The sequence below is a fragment of the Aythya ferina genome (genome assembly GCF_964211825.1).
Source record: "Aythya ferina genome assembly, chromosome: 23".
Classification (NCBI taxonomy): Eukaryota; Metazoa; Chordata; class Aves; order Anseriformes; family Anatidae; genus Aythya; species Aythya ferina.
Window position 1 is genome coordinate 5,196,173 of NC_140321.1, and position 15,476 is coordinate 5,211,648.

Below are 15,476 nucleotides of genomic sequence, written 5' to 3' on the forward strand. Positions count from 1 at the left end.
GTTCTCCTTGCACCACTGCCCGGCCAAACGCGAATGTCTCATTGCAAAGTAGCCTGACACAGAGGGAAAAAATCTGGAAACCAGTCAAAATCATTTATTTGGTGCCCTGTCATCGTTAGAGGGGCTCACTCCGACCCTTTGCACAGTTCTGGTCTCGCCTTTTTTAATCTCTCTCTGCGAGGTCACACAGAGCCGGCGGGGAGGGGATGGGGACGTGCTGGGACAGACCTGAGAGCGCCGTTAAATTAGCTGCATTTAGGCATCAGAACCAAACGGGGCTGATTTTTCTCCATCCCTGCTGGCTGCGGCCGTGGGGTGGGGAGGATGAGGAGGATGAAGACCAGCCTGCTGCTCCCTGGGGGCTGGGGCGGGGGGGGCTCCCCTGTTCTCCAGGCTGGCAGCAGTTTATCTCAGCTGTCCCAAGGGACACGAAGCAGGGGATGCCCGTGGGGCATCAGGGTTTGATCCTGGGAACCCGAGCCACCTCCAGCCCGTGTCCCAGGGGAAGCAGAGGCTGGGCCAGCAGCAGGGACCAGCAGGGAAGGCCCCTCTTTATTTCTCTTCTCCTTTAAGGAATGGTATGTAAGTGTACTTAAAACTAACAAAAAACGAAAGAAACCAACAAAAAACACCCCTAAACTCCAGCAATATGGCTGAGGAGATGGAGGGGAAGCTCCCCCCTTCCCTGTGGCATCGCAGGAGGTGCAGTCGCTGGCCAAGGACAAGGGAGGGGAGCTCGGGGACAGCCTGGGGAGGGGGTGCCACTGCCCCGACCCCCCCGCGGGGCACCGAGAGCAGAGGGGTCGAGGCAGGGCTGGGGGCAGAACTGGCAGCAGAGGGGACGTGGGGCAAGGCTCGAGGGGATGGGGGGACATGGGGCAGGGTGGGGAAATGCAGGCACTGCCCCCCTGGGGGGCACCGAGATGCCCAAGAGTTTGGGTGCTTCCCACCTTCTGGTCTGGGCGTGTTACCTGGGGGCTGGTGAGTTTTCCTGTCTGTGAGGAACACTTCAAATCCCCCTCAATTAAACAATGGGGGGGGGCAAAATATTGGTTTTTGTTGATTTTTTTTTCCCCCTTGCAAGGGGCAGGGGCAGGTTCCCAGCTGGCTCTCTGGGGAGCCTGGCCGTGGCATGGCAAAGGGCAGTCCTGTCCCCAGGGGGAGCGGGGGCTGCACCTCACAGCTCCTCGTGGATCTTCTCCTGGTCCTCGTCCGACTTCAGCTTCAGCTCCTCGGCCGTGATCTTCCCGTCCTGGTTGCGGTCCTGGTTCTTGAACATGTCGGCGATGACTTTGTCGGGGTCGGAGCTGGGCATGAGGCGCCCCTTCCCTTCTGCCACTTGGGTCAGGATGAAGGTGGAGAACTGCAGAGGGGAGAAGGGATGGGGATGGGATGGGATGGGATGGGATGGGATGGGATGGGATGGGATGGGATGGGATGGGATGGGATGGGATGGGATGGGATGGGATGGGATGCTGCTCTGCTCCGGGCAACAGCAGGGACACGAGAAGAGGCTGCCCCCACTGCCCCAGCCCTGCTGCTCCCCATTTCCAGCAGCGATGCTCCAGGCCTGGGCATTTTTCCTGCCCAGCGCTTCCAAATATTTGGGATCAGCGGCATCCTTTGGGTGCTGCCCCCAGGGGTGGGCTCCCCGTGCCCCCCGCATCCTCCCGCACCCCACAAGCCCCCGCGAGGTTTGGGCACCTCATCGGCGGGGATCTGCCCGTCCTTGTTGAGGTCCATCTGCTCGTAGAGGTTCTCTGGTGGGTCCCCGTGCCAGATGAAGAGGTAGCCTTCGGGAACCCCCTCCTCCATGGAGATCAGCTCCACCTCGAAGCGGAGCACGGCGCTGCCTGGCACCCCCCGGGCTGCAAAATAAGCGAGGGCTCTTGCACCTGATGGGCAAAAACCTTCCTGCCTCCAGCAAGGAAAAAAGAAGTGAGGGAGATGCTGAGGGTTTCAGAAACCCTGGGTTTGCTTGGCAGATGTGGCTGTGGTGTCCCCTACCTCCGCTCTCCCCGTGGCCCAGGTGCGGGGGGATGATGAGCACCCGCCTCTCCCCGGCGCACATGTCGAGGAGGCCTCTGTTGAGCCCCTCGATCACCTTGTTGGTCCCCAGAGTCACCTCCTGGGGGCTCCCGTAGTCGTGGCTGCAGGGGGCACAGAGAAGACGGCATGGCTGAGAAACCCCCTTGGACCCAGCGGGCTGCCTCCCACGCACCCAAATCCTGCACTTTTCCCTCCCGTGCCCCAAAATCCTGCGTCCCTCCACCCTGCCGCCCCGTGGCCGTGCCGCCGCCGTCCCGGTGCACGCACGAGGAGAAGAGCTTGGTGCCATCCAGCAGGGAGCAGTTGTAGTGGTAGCGGACAAAGTCCCTGTTGCGGGTGGTGACGTTGCAGCCCTCGGGCCGGTACACGGTCTCCATCTCCACCGGGTCAGCCGGGTTGTGGAAGTCAATGACGTGGACGTCGAAGATGAGCACGGCTGAGCCGGGGATTTTGTCCCCTGGAAGAGGAGGAGCAGCAGCGAGATCTCAGCTGGCTGAGCACGGAGCGGGGAAAAACCTTTCCCTGCAACCCAGCGACGCTGCGGGTCCCCTCACCTGCTCCGTTCTCGCCGTAGGCCAGGTGGGGGGGGATGACCACCCGCCTCCTCTCCCCTATGCAGACCCCTTGCAGGCCCTGGTCCATGCCGGGGATGATGTAGCCCTTCCCGATGTAGGTGTTGTAGGTGTGATTTCGGGAGTAGCTGCAAGGAGAGAAGCCCACGGCGCTGTTGGGTGAGAGAAGCATCCCGAGCACCCAGCACGTGGCCCTGCTCCCACCAAACCTCACTCCATTTGGTAACGACTTTTTTTTTTCCTAATCCTTTTCCCTCTTCATTACCACCCTCTCCTCCCAACTCCCCTGGGATTTTCCAGCTTCTCCTTGCTGCTGGACGCGGGGTGGGAGAGGACCAGGGGTGCACGGGGGCGTCCCCCCATGGGGCCACTTCCTCGCCCCCCGTACCTGGAGTCGAAGAGCGTCCCGTCCATCAGCGTGCCGTTGTAGTGGTAACGCACAAAGTCCCCGGTCACGGCCCTGCGCTTGCAGGACGCCGGCACCTCCAGGTGCTCCAGGAAGACGCCGTCCTTGGGGTTGTGGAAGTCCACCAGCAGCACGCTGAACACCAGCGAGGCTTGCGGTGGGATCGTGGTCCCTGGGGAGGGGGGCACGGCTCAGCCTGGATGGGGGGCCCGATCCCCAAGCAGGAGCAATGGGGTGATGCCTGGCTTACCATAGCCCTTCTCCCCGTAGGCTAGGAACGGGGGGATGATGATGCTTCTCTTCTCCCCGGCACACATGCCCAGCAGCCCCTGGTCCATGCCCTTGATCAGCCACCCGGTGCCCACGTAGGTGTCGTAGGTGCTGTCCTTGCTGTAGCTGATGAGGAGGAACGAGAAGAACAGCTCTGGGGCTGCACCAGCACCCCCCAGCCTGAAAGGGCGGCTCCCAAGTCCTGCCCCATGCTGGAATCCCCCGGTCCCCACTGTTCCCAGTGCTCCCAGTGCTGGCACCCCGTACCTGGAGTCGAAGGGGGTGCCGTCGAGCAGCGTGCCGTTGTAGTGGTACCGCACGAAGTCCGAGTTCTCCACCGTGCGGTTGCAGTGCTCGGGCTTGGACAGGGTGGTGATCTGCAGCTTGTCGTTCTTGTTCCAGATGTCCAGCATGACCACGTCGAAATACAAGGTGGCATCCGGGGGGATCAGCCCCGCTACAGGGGCGGCAGCGAGGGCAGGGAGAGAGTTAGGGGAGGGAAAGGCAAGGGTGGATGCCCTGCTGCATGCAAACGCAGAGCTTTAAAGCACTTGCAGCATCCTCCCCCCTCCCCTGAACAGGACAAGGGGGGGACATTTGTCCCCTGATGCCTGTTGTCCCTGAGCTCCTGCAGGGTGCTGGTGGATGGGGACCCGACCTGCCTGGTGCAGCTCTGAGCTCAAACCCTGCTGGGGGTCTCCACGGAGCCATTTGTGCAAGGGGGAAGGCGATTGCTGGGCTTTTTTGGGGTGCCCCAAATGCTGCTGTGGGGTTTTCTTTGCAGAGAAACCAGGCGTTAACCCCACATCCACCCTGGAAAGCATGCACAGAGACCATCCTTCCCTGCAAAGCCCTGCCCAGGCACCACTCATGCTCTCTATTTAGTGTCCCAGCAACGTCTCCATCCTTCCCCAGTGCCTGCTGGGTGGGTGCCAATTCTCCATCCCCCTCCTCCAATGCAAGCTTGGTGGGTTTACCCCCATCCACCCCCCCGCAGCCCCTTACCCACGCCGATGCTGCCGTAGCCCAGGTGGGGGGGCACGATGAGGTGACGCCGCTCGTTCACGCACATGCCCTGCAGCCCCCGGTCCATGCCGGTGATCAGCCGCCCGACGCCCACCACGCCGGCCACCGTGGCCCCTCGGTCGTAGCTGGGGGCGAAGGGACAGACCCGTCAGCACCGGGTGCCGAAGGGCAGGCTGCGACCCACGGGGGCTGAGCAGCTCCCTCCGCCTCACCCGGAGCACCCGCGCTGAATTTGTAGCCTTGCAAATTTCTTCCTTCAGCCAAAAATGTGCCCAAATCTCCTACCCCGTGGCAAGGCTGATGGTGGGTTCTGTGGTGCCCCTGCTAACCCTGGGCTCTCTCCCAGGTCTGGAATTCACGGTAATGAAGCATCCCCCAGCCCTGTCTCAGGGCACCAGCCTCAAGTTTTTCCCCCATCTCGCTGGGATCGGGGTCCCCCCACCCCAACCAGGGATCAATCCTGCCCTGCCCGCAGTGCAGCTGCCTCCCTCGACACCCCCGGGGCTCTGGCCTGCACCCTTAGAGGTGGGGGAGTGCAGGATCAGGCCCCCCGGGTGCAGAGGAGGCAGGAGATGAATTTATTTGGGGCTGAACACTCAAATATCCTCGCAAATTTTGCATGGCAATCTGGCCCAGAGGTCTGCATGCTGCCGGGCTTGCTGTGGCTTCCCTGTAATTTGGCGTGTGCCACGTTTGCAGTGAGGAGGAAAGAAGAAGTCCCAGGCCTCATTTTTAAACTGCAAATTTGTTTTTATTTTTTTATTTTTATTATTTTTTTTTTAATCTTAAAACACAGGCTCCGGGAAGCAACTGGGGGCCGTTCCAGATAAAGGGAAGCCCTTTATCCCGTTTCATGTGCTGGGAATGCTTCTCCTGGAAGCAGGCTGCAGTGCTCAGGACAAAGAATTATTTTAGCAGCAAAATTCCCCAGGCCCCCATCGCGTTTGGGGCGTGCAGCAGCAGGAGGGGCAGCCCGTGGCTGATTTCCTTTCTCTCCCGTTCACGCTTGCAAGAAAATCGAGACAGGCTGAGCCAGGAGCAGAATCCCCCTGCTCTTCAGGGGTCTGAAAAATGCCCAGCTGGAAAGTTTTTGTTCCCGAGCTGGGCTGGGGCTGAGCTCCAGCACAGCCCCCTCTTGTCCTGTGCTTTTGCCCTGTGCCCTGATCCTACCCCTCCTCGCCCTGGTGCAGATCAGGAGCTGTGCCAACAAAACCCGGGTTTATAACCAGGGTGGGCACAGCAGGATGGGTGCAGAGACCGAGGAAATCCATGACCAGCAAGACTCAAAGCCTGTTAGGTAACGAAGGGATTTCGCCGCTGCCACGTCTCAAAGTGCTTCAGGTATTTTCCCTGCCTGTGCAGTACATGCAAGCACATGCCTGGAGTGCAAAGCATCTCAGCCAGGGCCTGATCCTGCCCCTGCCTGAGATGGGCTTGCACCCGGGGGCTGCGGGCTTGGAAATGGGGCTGGGCTGGGGGCTGCAGCCCTGACCGGGCTGTGCCATCCTCAGCAGCTCCCTTGGGGCCACACCAGTCTCAGCCCCGCCATGAGCACCCCCAAAATCCCCCCTCGGGGTCCAAGCTGCGGGGCACCGAGCAATGCAGGCGGGGGGCTGACGGGAAAAGGCACCCCCTGGCCCTTGGGGCCGTGATGGGGGGGACACGCGGGGGGGCTGGGGGCAGCATGCAGGATTCCCCAGCGCGTGGGGCGGCCGCATGCAGCTGGTAAAGAACCAAGGGCGATACCTGGAGTCAAACTTTTTGCCATCTTTAAAGGTCCCATTGTAGTGGTAGCGAATGAAATCCCCCATCTGGACTTCCCGCAGGCAGATTTTGGGGATATAGTATCTGTCTATCACCACGTCTTCCAGGGGGCCGGGGTCGCCCAGCCCCAGGACCCCCAGGAGGCTCAGCAGGAGGACGAAGCTGCCCAAGGCCATGGCGCTGGGAGGCTGCGGCCGGTGGAAAGGCTCAGCGGAGGGGAAGGCGCAGAGGTGGGGCCTCCCCGGCCCCTCTCCCGCGCCGATGCGAGCTCAGCCCGGCCCAGCTGCATTTCTGTACACGTGTAACGGGGCCCAGCCGTGCTGCCCTCCGCCAGCCTCCCCCCTGCACCGCCGGGGCAATTCCCCGAGCCGGCGGCAGCGGGGCAGGCGGAAAAAGTCACAGCGGCAAAGCTCCATGTCAAGACTTTTTTTTTTCGCCCCCTTTTTTTCTTTTTTTTTTTTTTTTCTTTCCCTAGGCAGTTCTTTCTGCAAAGGAAAAAGCTGAAGAGACCTATTTGGAAGCAAGTTTGTGCAGCTGGAGGTCCCATCCCAGCAGCCGCTCCGGGTCCTAGTGCTGCCTGCGCTCCTCCCAGCAGGATGCTGCTTCCCACTCCCTCGCACTTAAGGAATAGTAAATACAAGGAATTAACGGTTTTAATAACACCTACTGCTCTTCAGTCTGCTGCTGGCAGATCTTTTACTGAATGGCAATGATTAAAAACGTGAAACTGTCCCTGTAGCAGACTTTCACAGATCGGAGCGGCATTGAGTGCACGTGTATGTGTTGCCCCACATCCCCGCTGTCCCCCCAAACTCTTGGTGCTGTGGTGAGGGCCCTCTGCAAGCCCCAGGTAGCAAATATGACAGGTTCTGGATCTGAACCGAATCCCAGCCTCTCAGAGGCTCCTGAGAGCAGAGGCTCAAGCAGAGCAGCATCAGCTGCCCTGAGCCCAGACCCAGGGTGCTCTGTGGATCCCTGAGGGTCCGTGCTTGGGCCGAGCCACCTCAGCATGGCTTGGTGATGACTTAGGGCTCTCCCCACGACACAGTAGGGTCAGGGTCTGACTCTGGGGCAAGTGAGCTCTTACTGAGGGGGCTGGCATCCCAGGGGGCTGGCATCCCAGCTGGCGTGCTGGCGAGCTGCTCGTTTGCAGGGAGGTGCTGGGCACTGCTAACGGCCTCTGCTCCACAGCCAAAAATCTCAGCAGCTCCCTGGCTCCTGCCCCGTGCTGCCGCAGCTCTCAGAGCCACTGTCCAGCAGCAGCACAGCTCTGGGCTTGGGCTGGGGCCAGCGTGGCCGTGCCGAGGCCTGGCACAGCTCAGCCCTGGGGTCTGGCACGGCGCAGGGCGAGCAGCCTCCAGCTCGCCACTAGCCAGCAGCAAAACCAGCACCGGGCACAGCCTGGCTGGGGGGTTCCGGGCTGCGCAAAACCAGCCCCGAGCACACCCCGGAGCCTTCCCAGGAGCTGCAGCCCCCAGGCTCACCCCGGCACCCCGCGCTCCGAGCGCATCCCCGGGGAGGCGCAGCAGAGGGTGCAACCCCCCCCCAGCACCTCCCCGACCCCTCGCTCCTCCTTGCGCGCAGCGCGCAGCCCCCGCGGGCCTTGCGCCAGCCGCGCAGAGCCGCACTAAGACCCTGCGCGCCCGGCAGGGGCGCACCGCCCCTTCCTTCCCATCCCCTTTCCCCTTTCCCCGCCTGCCCGCCCCTTGCGCGGGGCGCTGCGCGGGCATTGCGCGGCGGCTGCGGGGATGGGCGGCGCGGCGCTGGCGCTGCTGCTGCTGCTGGTGGCGGTGGCGGAGGAGCCGTGCGCGGCGCAGTACGAGGAGTACAGCGTGCGCGGCTTTCCCGCAGCCGCGCTGGAGCCCCTGCAGCGCGCATACGCCCGGGCGCTGGCGCAATACGCGGGCGCGCACTGGGCGGAGAGCGCCCGGGAGCTGGAGGCCAGCCTGCGCCTCCACCGCCTGCTGCGCGACAGCGAAGCGCACTGCCACCGCCGCTGCGCGGCCGAGGGGGATCCCCCCGAGGACCCCCTCGCCGAGGGGGACCCCGCGGAGTGGGAGTGGGAGCGGGAGCTGCAGCTCTTCGGGAGGCTGCTGCGCCGCGCCGGGTGCCTGCGCGCCTGCAAGCGCGGCCTCCCCGTCTTCCAGCTGCGCTACCCCCCCGCGCAGACGCTGCGCGATTTTCAGCGCCGCCTGCCCTACCAGTACCTGCACTACGCGCTCTTCAAGGTGAGGCGGCGCGGCGTCCCGCGGGGGGCGCAAATGCCGCGCAACGGGGCGCGCAGGGGGCGCACGGGGTGCCGGGGGCGCAAATGCTGCGCAACGGGGTGCGCAGGGGGCGCGCGGGGTGCCGGGGGCTGCCCTGCTTTTGTGGGGAGGGAGTGGGCGTCCTGCAGCGCTCTGGTCTTGCCCTCGCCTCCTCTCCCCACCCCGTCCTGCACGGCCCCCTCCTCTGCCTCTCATTCTGCAGCTCTGTCCCGCAGCCCAGCCCTGCACCCTCCCCAGTTTGCGCCCCTCATCCTGCACCTCCCCATGGACACCCCCATCCTGCATCGCCCCGTCCCGCATCTCCACTCTGCACCCCCAAAATCCTGCTCCCGTCCATCCTGCATCCCGCTGCGCTCCCCATCCTGCAGCCCCCCCCCCCATGCCCCCCCCGCCTGGCATCCCCCCTCCCCGGGCTCCTCCATCCTGCCCCTGCACTGTGGCACGTCAGCGGCATCTGGGACGCATCAGGCAGGATGTGAGGGGGTGTGCCTGCAACTGGGGGCCCTCGTGGCTGCCCCCCTCCACAGCCCTGTATGGCCCTGGTCCCCTCCTCTCACAGCTCCTTCTGGGGGTTTCCTGGGGGCTCCCCGTGTCCCCCATCCTGCTGTGGGTACGAGCATCCCCCAGCACAGCTCTTCGTGGGTGCCCCTGGCCCACACGGAGAGGTTTTCCTGGGAATTTCTCCAGGTCAGCAGTGCCTACGTTCTGCCTCCGGCGTTGACGCTGAACCTGATGTCCCCAAGGTCCCCCAGCAGGGCAGAGCATTGCCTGGGGAGGGGGACACAGGGGCTGTCCCAGCTGGTGGAGCATGGCCCGAGCTGGCGGATCCAGCAGTGCTGTGACCGCTGCAGGACGCGTGTCGGGATGCTCCATCGGGGAGAGGCGCGTGCCCAGGCTCACGGTGCACACGTGGAGGGGTCGGTTTGAGGTGTCCTCCTTTGCCAGAGCTGTTCTGGCAAAGCTGTTCTCCCTCCCCAGATGCCACGAGTGTGCTGGGCCCCTGCTGTGCCGTGGGCTGGGCTGGCTGCTGGTGCAGAGGCTGCTTTAGTCCTCAGCGCTGCTGCCCCCCTCACCTGGCAGTGACGAGGGACAGCCTGGCCTAGATACTTAATGTGTTTTCCTCTCGGTTGCTCTGGCTAAAATCCACGTAACGGATGCTTTGTCCAACCTCCCCCAATCTCAATTCCCCGAAATTGCAACCTGAGAGCTCAGAAAAGCAGCGGAAGAGTGGGGGCAGCTCGCTGGGCTGGCAGCAGGGTTGGAGGAGAGGGGACACGTGGGACAAACCCGAGCCACGTGGATCGCTGCCGGTGGCACACGGGGGTCCCCAAGGGAGCTGAACCATCCCTGCTCCCACCATGGGCATGGGGAGAGGTTGGCGTGTCTCAGCAGGAGCAGTTGCATCAGCTGGATTTATCTGCCTTGTCTGTGGTCCTGCATCCTGCCCAGCCCCTGCTGCCATGGGACGATTGGGCTTGGGGCTGGCACCGTGGGCACTGGGCTGTCCCCTCCTGAGGAGCAACCTTCTGCCCTGGGCCACTTCCCTGTGCTGCCCCACAGCCCTGGGGCTCTGTCTGGGCTGTGGTGCTGGGTGCTGAGCCCCCACAGCCCCAGCATCTCCCCACCAGCCCCCCCCATGCCTCCCCCCAATAGCTCTTCCTCTTCTCCCCAGTCCAACAAGATCGAGAAAGCCGTGTCCGCTGCCCACACCTTCCTGCAGAAGAACCCCAAGCACGAGATGACCTTGAAGTACCTGAACTATTACAGGACGATGGTTGATGTGGACGAGTACCTCGTTGACCTGGAGGCTCAGCCCTATGAGGTGAGGAGGGGACAGGGCTGGGATGGGACAGGGACACCCCATGGGGATGGGAGCTCGGTGCATGCCTGGCTGGCAAAGCCCATCCTGCTGAACCCAGAGGCATCAATCCCAGCTGAGCCCTGGCTCGCCCACCTTCCTGCCCCCAAAAAAAAGCATCTCCGTGGGGCTGATGCCCTGGATGAAGCAGTGTCCAGGGGAGCAAGGCAGGTCTGGTGTCTGTGCCACCCGGCGTGGGGCCGGGCACCGTGCTCAGTGCTCGGCGAGGAGGTGAGCGGAGCCCTCTTGGTCCCCTGCAGCCAATTTTCGTGCGGTCGGTGAAGCTGTACAACAACGGGGATTTCCGGAGCAGCGCAGCCGACATGGAGCAGGCGCTGGCTGAGTACTACAAGGCGTACGAGGACTGCCTGGCTGGCTGCGAGGGTGCCTACGAGCTGCAGGAGTTCAAGGACTTCTACCCCGCCATCGCAGGTGGGTGGGTGGGTGGGTGGGCGAGCGGTGGGGCTGGGGGCAGGTTTGGGGCACGAGACCCCCCCTCTGACACCTCTCCCCAGATCACTTTGTGAGCGTGCTGCAGTGCAAGGTGGACTGCGAGACCGAGCTGACCCCCAATGTGGGCGGCTACTTCGTGGAGAAGTTCGTGGCCACCATGTACCACTACCTGCAGTTCGCCTACTACAAGCGTGAGTGCCAGCCGGGAGCTGGGGGGGCCGCACCCCTGGGGTGTGCTGGTGTCACCCACCCCCCCTCTGTGTCACCCTTCCCCTCGTCATGCTGCTGCTGCTCCCTGCAGTGAACGACGTGCGGGATGCGGTGCGCAGCGTCTCCAGCTACATGCTCTTCGACCCGGACGATGCGGTGATGCAGCAGAACTTGGTCTACTACCGCTTCCACCGCGAGCGCTGGCACCTGCAGGAGGAGGACTTCGAGCCCCGGCCGGTGAGAGACACCCCCCCAGACCCTCATCCTGTGGTTTGGGCATTTTGGGGGGCTGACGTGACCCCTGCTCCCCTCCCTGTGCCCAGGAAGCCGTGCGCTACTACAACCGGACGGCCGCCCAGAAGAAGATGCTGGACTTCGCCAGGCAGTACCTGCAGGCTGACGACGAGGTAGGTGATGGCCCTGGCTTGGGGCACTTTTGGGTGCTTTTGGGCCCTTCCTTGGGGGTCCAACCCCAAAAAGGGCCATAGCAGGCGCACATTCCCTCCCCATCCTGTGCTGCAGATGGAGGTGGATGACGGCGAGGAGCCGGACCCACGGGACCTGCCCTCGGACGGCGAGTTTGAGGGCGAAGGCGACTACGAGGAAGGCTTCTTTGCGGAGTGGTGGCAGGAGCCCAAGACCAAGGGGGACAAAGCTGACGAAGGTTCCTGATGCTGGGATCGGGGGGGTCACGCCTGGGGGCGTGGGGTGGCTGCTGCCTGCCCCCCGGTGCCACCGAGCCCTCCTTGTTTGCAGAGAACCTCTGATGAGCCAGGCGAAGGGGACCCCGGCCGTGACGGAGCTGGATGGTGGTGGCCCAGCGATGCCATCGTGGGGACGCCGGGCTTCAGGCTCCTGCCAGCTGCTGCACAAAAACTCAGGCTCACCGGGAAGGGCTGATCCTGCCCGGTGCCCACCGCAGGGCTGCCTCTGCCTCCTGGACATCCGCTGCCCCCAGTCCCAGCGGTGGAGCGGTGGCACCTCCGCACCACCGTGCCTGGCAGGGTGCCCCCCTGAGCCACCCGTCCCCAGTGTCCCCAGGAGCCCTGGTGCCGGCGGTCCCCTGCAGCACTGGGGTTTGCCGTCCCCCTCGGCTCCTCCCCAGGAGCCATGGATGGGGGTCAGGACCCAACCCTTGTGTTGTCACGAGGCCTTCAGTGGGTTTCCCTGCGCTGGGTGCGACGCACGTGGGTCCTGTGCATCCTTGGAGCTCATCCGGGGCTCCTGCCCTGGGGCTTCCAGCATCCCACCAGCAGCTCGCAGAGCCCTGGACCCCTCAGAGCCCATGGTCTGGTGCTGCTGCAGGGGTCCTGGTGCTGTAGCAGGGGTCCTAAGGCTGCAGCAAGGATCCCGGGGCTGCAGCATCCCCGTGCCAGCGCATGGCTGCAGCCTGGGGGGGCTGCATTGCCCGTGCCCCGCGTGTGCCTTGAACTCTCACCACGCCAGCCCTCCGTAGCCTTAAGCTCCATTAATTTAATACTTCCCGTCTTGCACAGTTGCTTTTTTTTTTTTAATTATTATTATTATTATTATTATTATTTTACTGGTGCTGAACTTTTAATAAAATCCAGACCGGTCTTTTGACAGCTGCCTCTGCCTTGGGGCTCCCTGGGGCTGGGGTGCGCCCGGGGTGGAGAGGCCCCAGAGCAGGCAGGGGGAGGGATGGGCAAGGGTGCTGGGCACCCCTGCGAAGCAGGGAAGACCCTAAAAAAGGGCAGGGGGATGCCTGGGGGGGGGGGCTGGGGCCCCCTGAATTGTGCCAGGTGAGGCTGGAGGCACCGTGCACCACCCCAGTAACCTGCGCAGCATCTGATGGTTGGGGAGGGGGCTGCGTGCATCACCCCAATACCAATCCTTGGGGTTCGTCACCCTGCTGCTCGTCTGAGACACGCGATGAGCACCCCCTGATGCTGGTCCTGAGCGGCAGGGCGGGATGGCCCCGTTCCGGGCTGCATCGCTGCCGACAAGCCCGTGCCCGCCCTTGGGCACGGGGCGTCCAGGGGCAGGCAGCGTGCGGCCGCCCCGCTCCTCCCTGCTGAGCCGGGCGCGTTTCTGCACCCCTTGGAAGTTGGCTGCGAGGACTGAAACCGAGAGGCTGAATCATAGCGTTGGCCCCGGGGGAGGGAAGGGAAAAGAAGGGAAGGGAAGGGAGCGAAGGGGGCGGCGGGGAGGCTGCCAGCACCCCACCCCTTGGTGCCACCGAGCTCCCCTTGCGCCAGGGCGTCCCCAGCTCTGCCCACCCCGCACCGGGCTGGTGCCGAGCCCCCAGAGCTGCGGGCAAGGCTTTTGGGGGGTGCAGGAGGCCGCGGGTGGGAAGAGCTAAGGGGAAGGCAGCGCAGGCGGTAGGAGCAGCTGCGTGGCACCCATGCGCCGGGTAGGGCCCTGGCTGTCCCCGGGAGGAGCTGGGTTTGTCACCGATGGGTCACGGCCACCCGGCGGGGTGGGGCCGCTGGGAAGCGCCCGGCTCAGCGCTGGCGTCGCGGCCCTGGGGGGGCAAAGGCTGCTTTATCTCCCCAGCACGCTGGGCGAGGGTGGTGCAGGGCCCTGGGGGCCTCCACCCTACTGCGACGCACGCCCGGGCAGGGTGTCCCCCCTCGCCAGCCCTGGGGACATGGTGCCTTGCTCCCACTTCTCCGCCAGCAGCGGGCGAAACCCCTTGTGGCCCCAAATCGGGGTCCCCGGGGGCTTTTCCTGCTCCCACCCACAGCTGGAGCTGCCATTGGGGTTGTGCAGGGTGGGAATGGGGGCGCCCTGGGAGCTGCAGCACCGAGCAGGATGGCTCTGTCGTGGCCTCCGTGTCCCATGGCACGTGGGGACGGCAGCGCTGGGCTGATGGGGACGTGTTGGGGTGCAGCACCAAGCCGGGCTTCCCTGCGGCCCCTCGCCTCGACCAAGGAGGAATTGGTCAAGATTTTTTGCCTCTCATCCCAGATGCTCCATGCCGCCGTGCCATGCCGTGCCATCCTCTGTGCCCCTCTCGTCCTCGTGCTGGCAGCGCTCTTGTCATGCTCTGGCTCCCCAAGATAAACCACAGAAAAAACAAAGAAAAACCAAAGAAAAAGAAAAACCAAAGAAAACCAAACTCCGTTTTCTTGCAGGTTTTTCATCCCTCGCCTCCATCCTGGAACCGTGATTTCCTACCCCAGCCCATGCCCACAGCCAGCTGCAGCCGAGGGTCCCCCGGGGGCTGGTAGCGGGGGGCGCAGGGTGCATCCCCACACCCCAACAGACCCCAAATCCTGGAGGGGGGCTGCATCCCGGGGACCCCCCCAGCTGTGGGCTGGGCCGTGCCCTGGTGCCGGCCGGGTGCTCGCCGGTGACTTGGCCGCTGCGTGGCGAAGGCTTCGCCCGGGGCCGGCGGCAGCGGGTGAGCCGGGACGCGGTGGTGGGGCCCGGCTGGACCAGTTGGGCCGGGACGGAGGTGACGCAGGGAGCTGCCGGCAGCCGCCCCAGCCCGGCCCCAGCACCTCTCACTGCTGTTACTGCTATTACTGCTGTTACTGCTGCTGCTGTTACTGCTCTTACTACTCTTACTGCTGTTACTGCTGCTCCTGCTGCTGTTACTGCTCTTACTGCTGCTGTTACTGCTATTACTGCTGTTACTGCTGTTACTGCTGTTACTGCTCATACTGCTCTTACTGCTCTTACTGCTCTTACTGCTGTTACTGCTGCTGCTGTTACTGCTCTTACTGCTGTTACTGCTGCTGTTACTGCTTCTGCTGCTGCTCCTGCCTCAGTTTCCCCTTCCCTGCACCTGGGGAGCGCGGATGCCCTCAACCAGGCTGGATTCGCCCACGGCGTCACCAAGCGTGGCCGTTTGGTCACAGCCGGGGGGGGGCGTTTTGGGGACTGGGGGCTGCCCTCGTGCCCCCTGTCCTGCTGGGTATAGGGTCGGGGGGGGCATGACCACCCCCTTCTGGCCCCTCTCCTGGCCTTTGAGCCCCTCCGCCACCCTGCCGGGCCCTGCGCCCTCAGTGCTTCATTTCGCACCAACCCGGACACAATTTGGGGTGAAACCCGGCTGGTTTGGTGTCCATGGGGCCAAACCCCCCTTGATGTGTGTGTGGGGGCACTTTGGAGGGCAAAAGTCCCCCCCCGTAGGACACAGGGGTCCTGAGCCCGTTGGGGACCATGCCCTGACCCCCCCCCATTGGGATGCTCCTGGCTGATTTTGGTGCGAAACCGCCCGATTTTGGCACACGCGAGAAATTGGGGGTGGTGCTGGGGGGGCCCCGGGGGTGGGGCAGCACCCAGGGGTGCTGCAGGTGGAGGGGGGGGGGTCCGGGGGGTGCCTGGGGGGGACACGGGGGGACGGGGACAGGGACGGGGACATGGGGAGGGGTCCCCACGCCCCCCCGGCCCCGCCCCTCCAAGCCCCGCCCCTTCCCTCCTGACGTCACCCAGGTGGGCCCCTCCCTCTCTCAGCCACGCCCCCTCCACCCCCCCCCGCGCCAATCCCCTGCCGGCTGAGGGCGGGGCGTCCGCGCGCCGACCAATGGCGAGGGGATAAACACGGGCGGCGGGGGCGGGACCCGGGGTGATGGGCGGTGGGGAGAACCAATGGGAAAGGCGTTCGGCGGGGCGGGGCGGGGCGGGGCAGG

General features: G+C 64.2%; 2 protein-coding genes across 2 annotated transcripts; one reads left to right on the forward strand and one right to left on the reverse strand.

Moving 5' to 3' along the window:
• Positions 1-72: 72 nt before the first annotated feature.
• On the reverse strand, positions 73-6,341 carry FKBP10 (FKBP prolyl isomerase 10). The gene is made up of 10 exons (XM_084496360.1): positions 6,070-6,341; positions 4,303-4,448; positions 3,565-3,754; positions 3,278-3,423; positions 3,010-3,199; positions 2,604-2,749; positions 2,317-2,506; positions 2,008-2,150; positions 1,705-1,868; positions 73-1,363 (listed from the first exon to the last, which is right to left on the reverse strand). Exons 1-10 carry the CDS (start codon positions 6,261-6,263, stop codon positions 1,178-1,180), a joined length of 1,695 nt encoding a protein of 564 aa, XP_084352486.1. The 5' UTR covers positions 6,264-6,341; the 3' UTR covers positions 73-1,177.
• A 1,485-nt stretch (positions 6,342-7,826) lies between these two features.
• P3H4 (prolyl 3-hydroxylase family member 4 (inactive)) lies at positions 7,827-12,457 on the forward strand. Its single transcript, XM_084496671.1, has 8 exons — positions 7,827-8,315; positions 10,027-10,176; positions 10,473-10,644; positions 10,728-10,856; positions 10,967-11,112; positions 11,199-11,282; positions 11,398-11,539; positions 11,632-12,457. Exons 1-8 carry the CDS (start codon positions 7,836-7,838, stop codon positions 11,640-11,642), a joined length of 1,314 nt encoding a protein of 437 aa, XP_084352797.1. The 5' UTR covers positions 7,827-7,835; the 3' UTR covers positions 11,643-12,457.
• Positions 12,458-15,476: the final 3,019 nt, after the last annotated feature.

What these genes read in the sequence shown, in the direction of transcription:
- P3H4 (XM_084496671.1), top strand. Translation starts at nt 7,836, where the DNA reads ATGGGCGGCGCGGCGCTGGCGCTGCTGCTGCTGCTGGTGGCGGTGGCG. An exon ending in CTTCTACCCCGCCATCGCAG is followed by an intron (nt 10,645 to 10,727) that starts GTGGGTGGGTGG and finishes ACCTCTCCCCAG; the next exon opens with ATCACTTTGTGAGCGTGCTG. An exon ending in AGGACTTCGAGCCCCGGCCG is followed by an intron (nt 11,113 to 11,198) that starts GTGAGAGACACC and finishes CCCTGTGCCCAG; the next exon opens with GAAGCCGTGCGCTACTACAA.
- FKBP10 (XM_084496360.1), bottom strand. Translation starts at nt 6,263, where the DNA reads ATGGCCTTGGGCAGCTTCGTCCTCCTGCTGAGCCTCCTGGGGGTCCTG. An exon ending in GGCACCCCCTTCGACTCCAG is followed by an intron (nt 3,424 to 3,564) that starts GTACGGGGTGCC and finishes CCTCCTCATCAG; the next exon opens with CTACAGCAAGGACAGCACCT. An exon ending in CTACGGCGAGAACGGAGCAG is followed by an intron (nt 2,507 to 2,603) that starts GTGAGGGGACCC and finishes CTCCTCTTCCAG; the next exon opens with GGGACAAAATCCCCGGCTCA.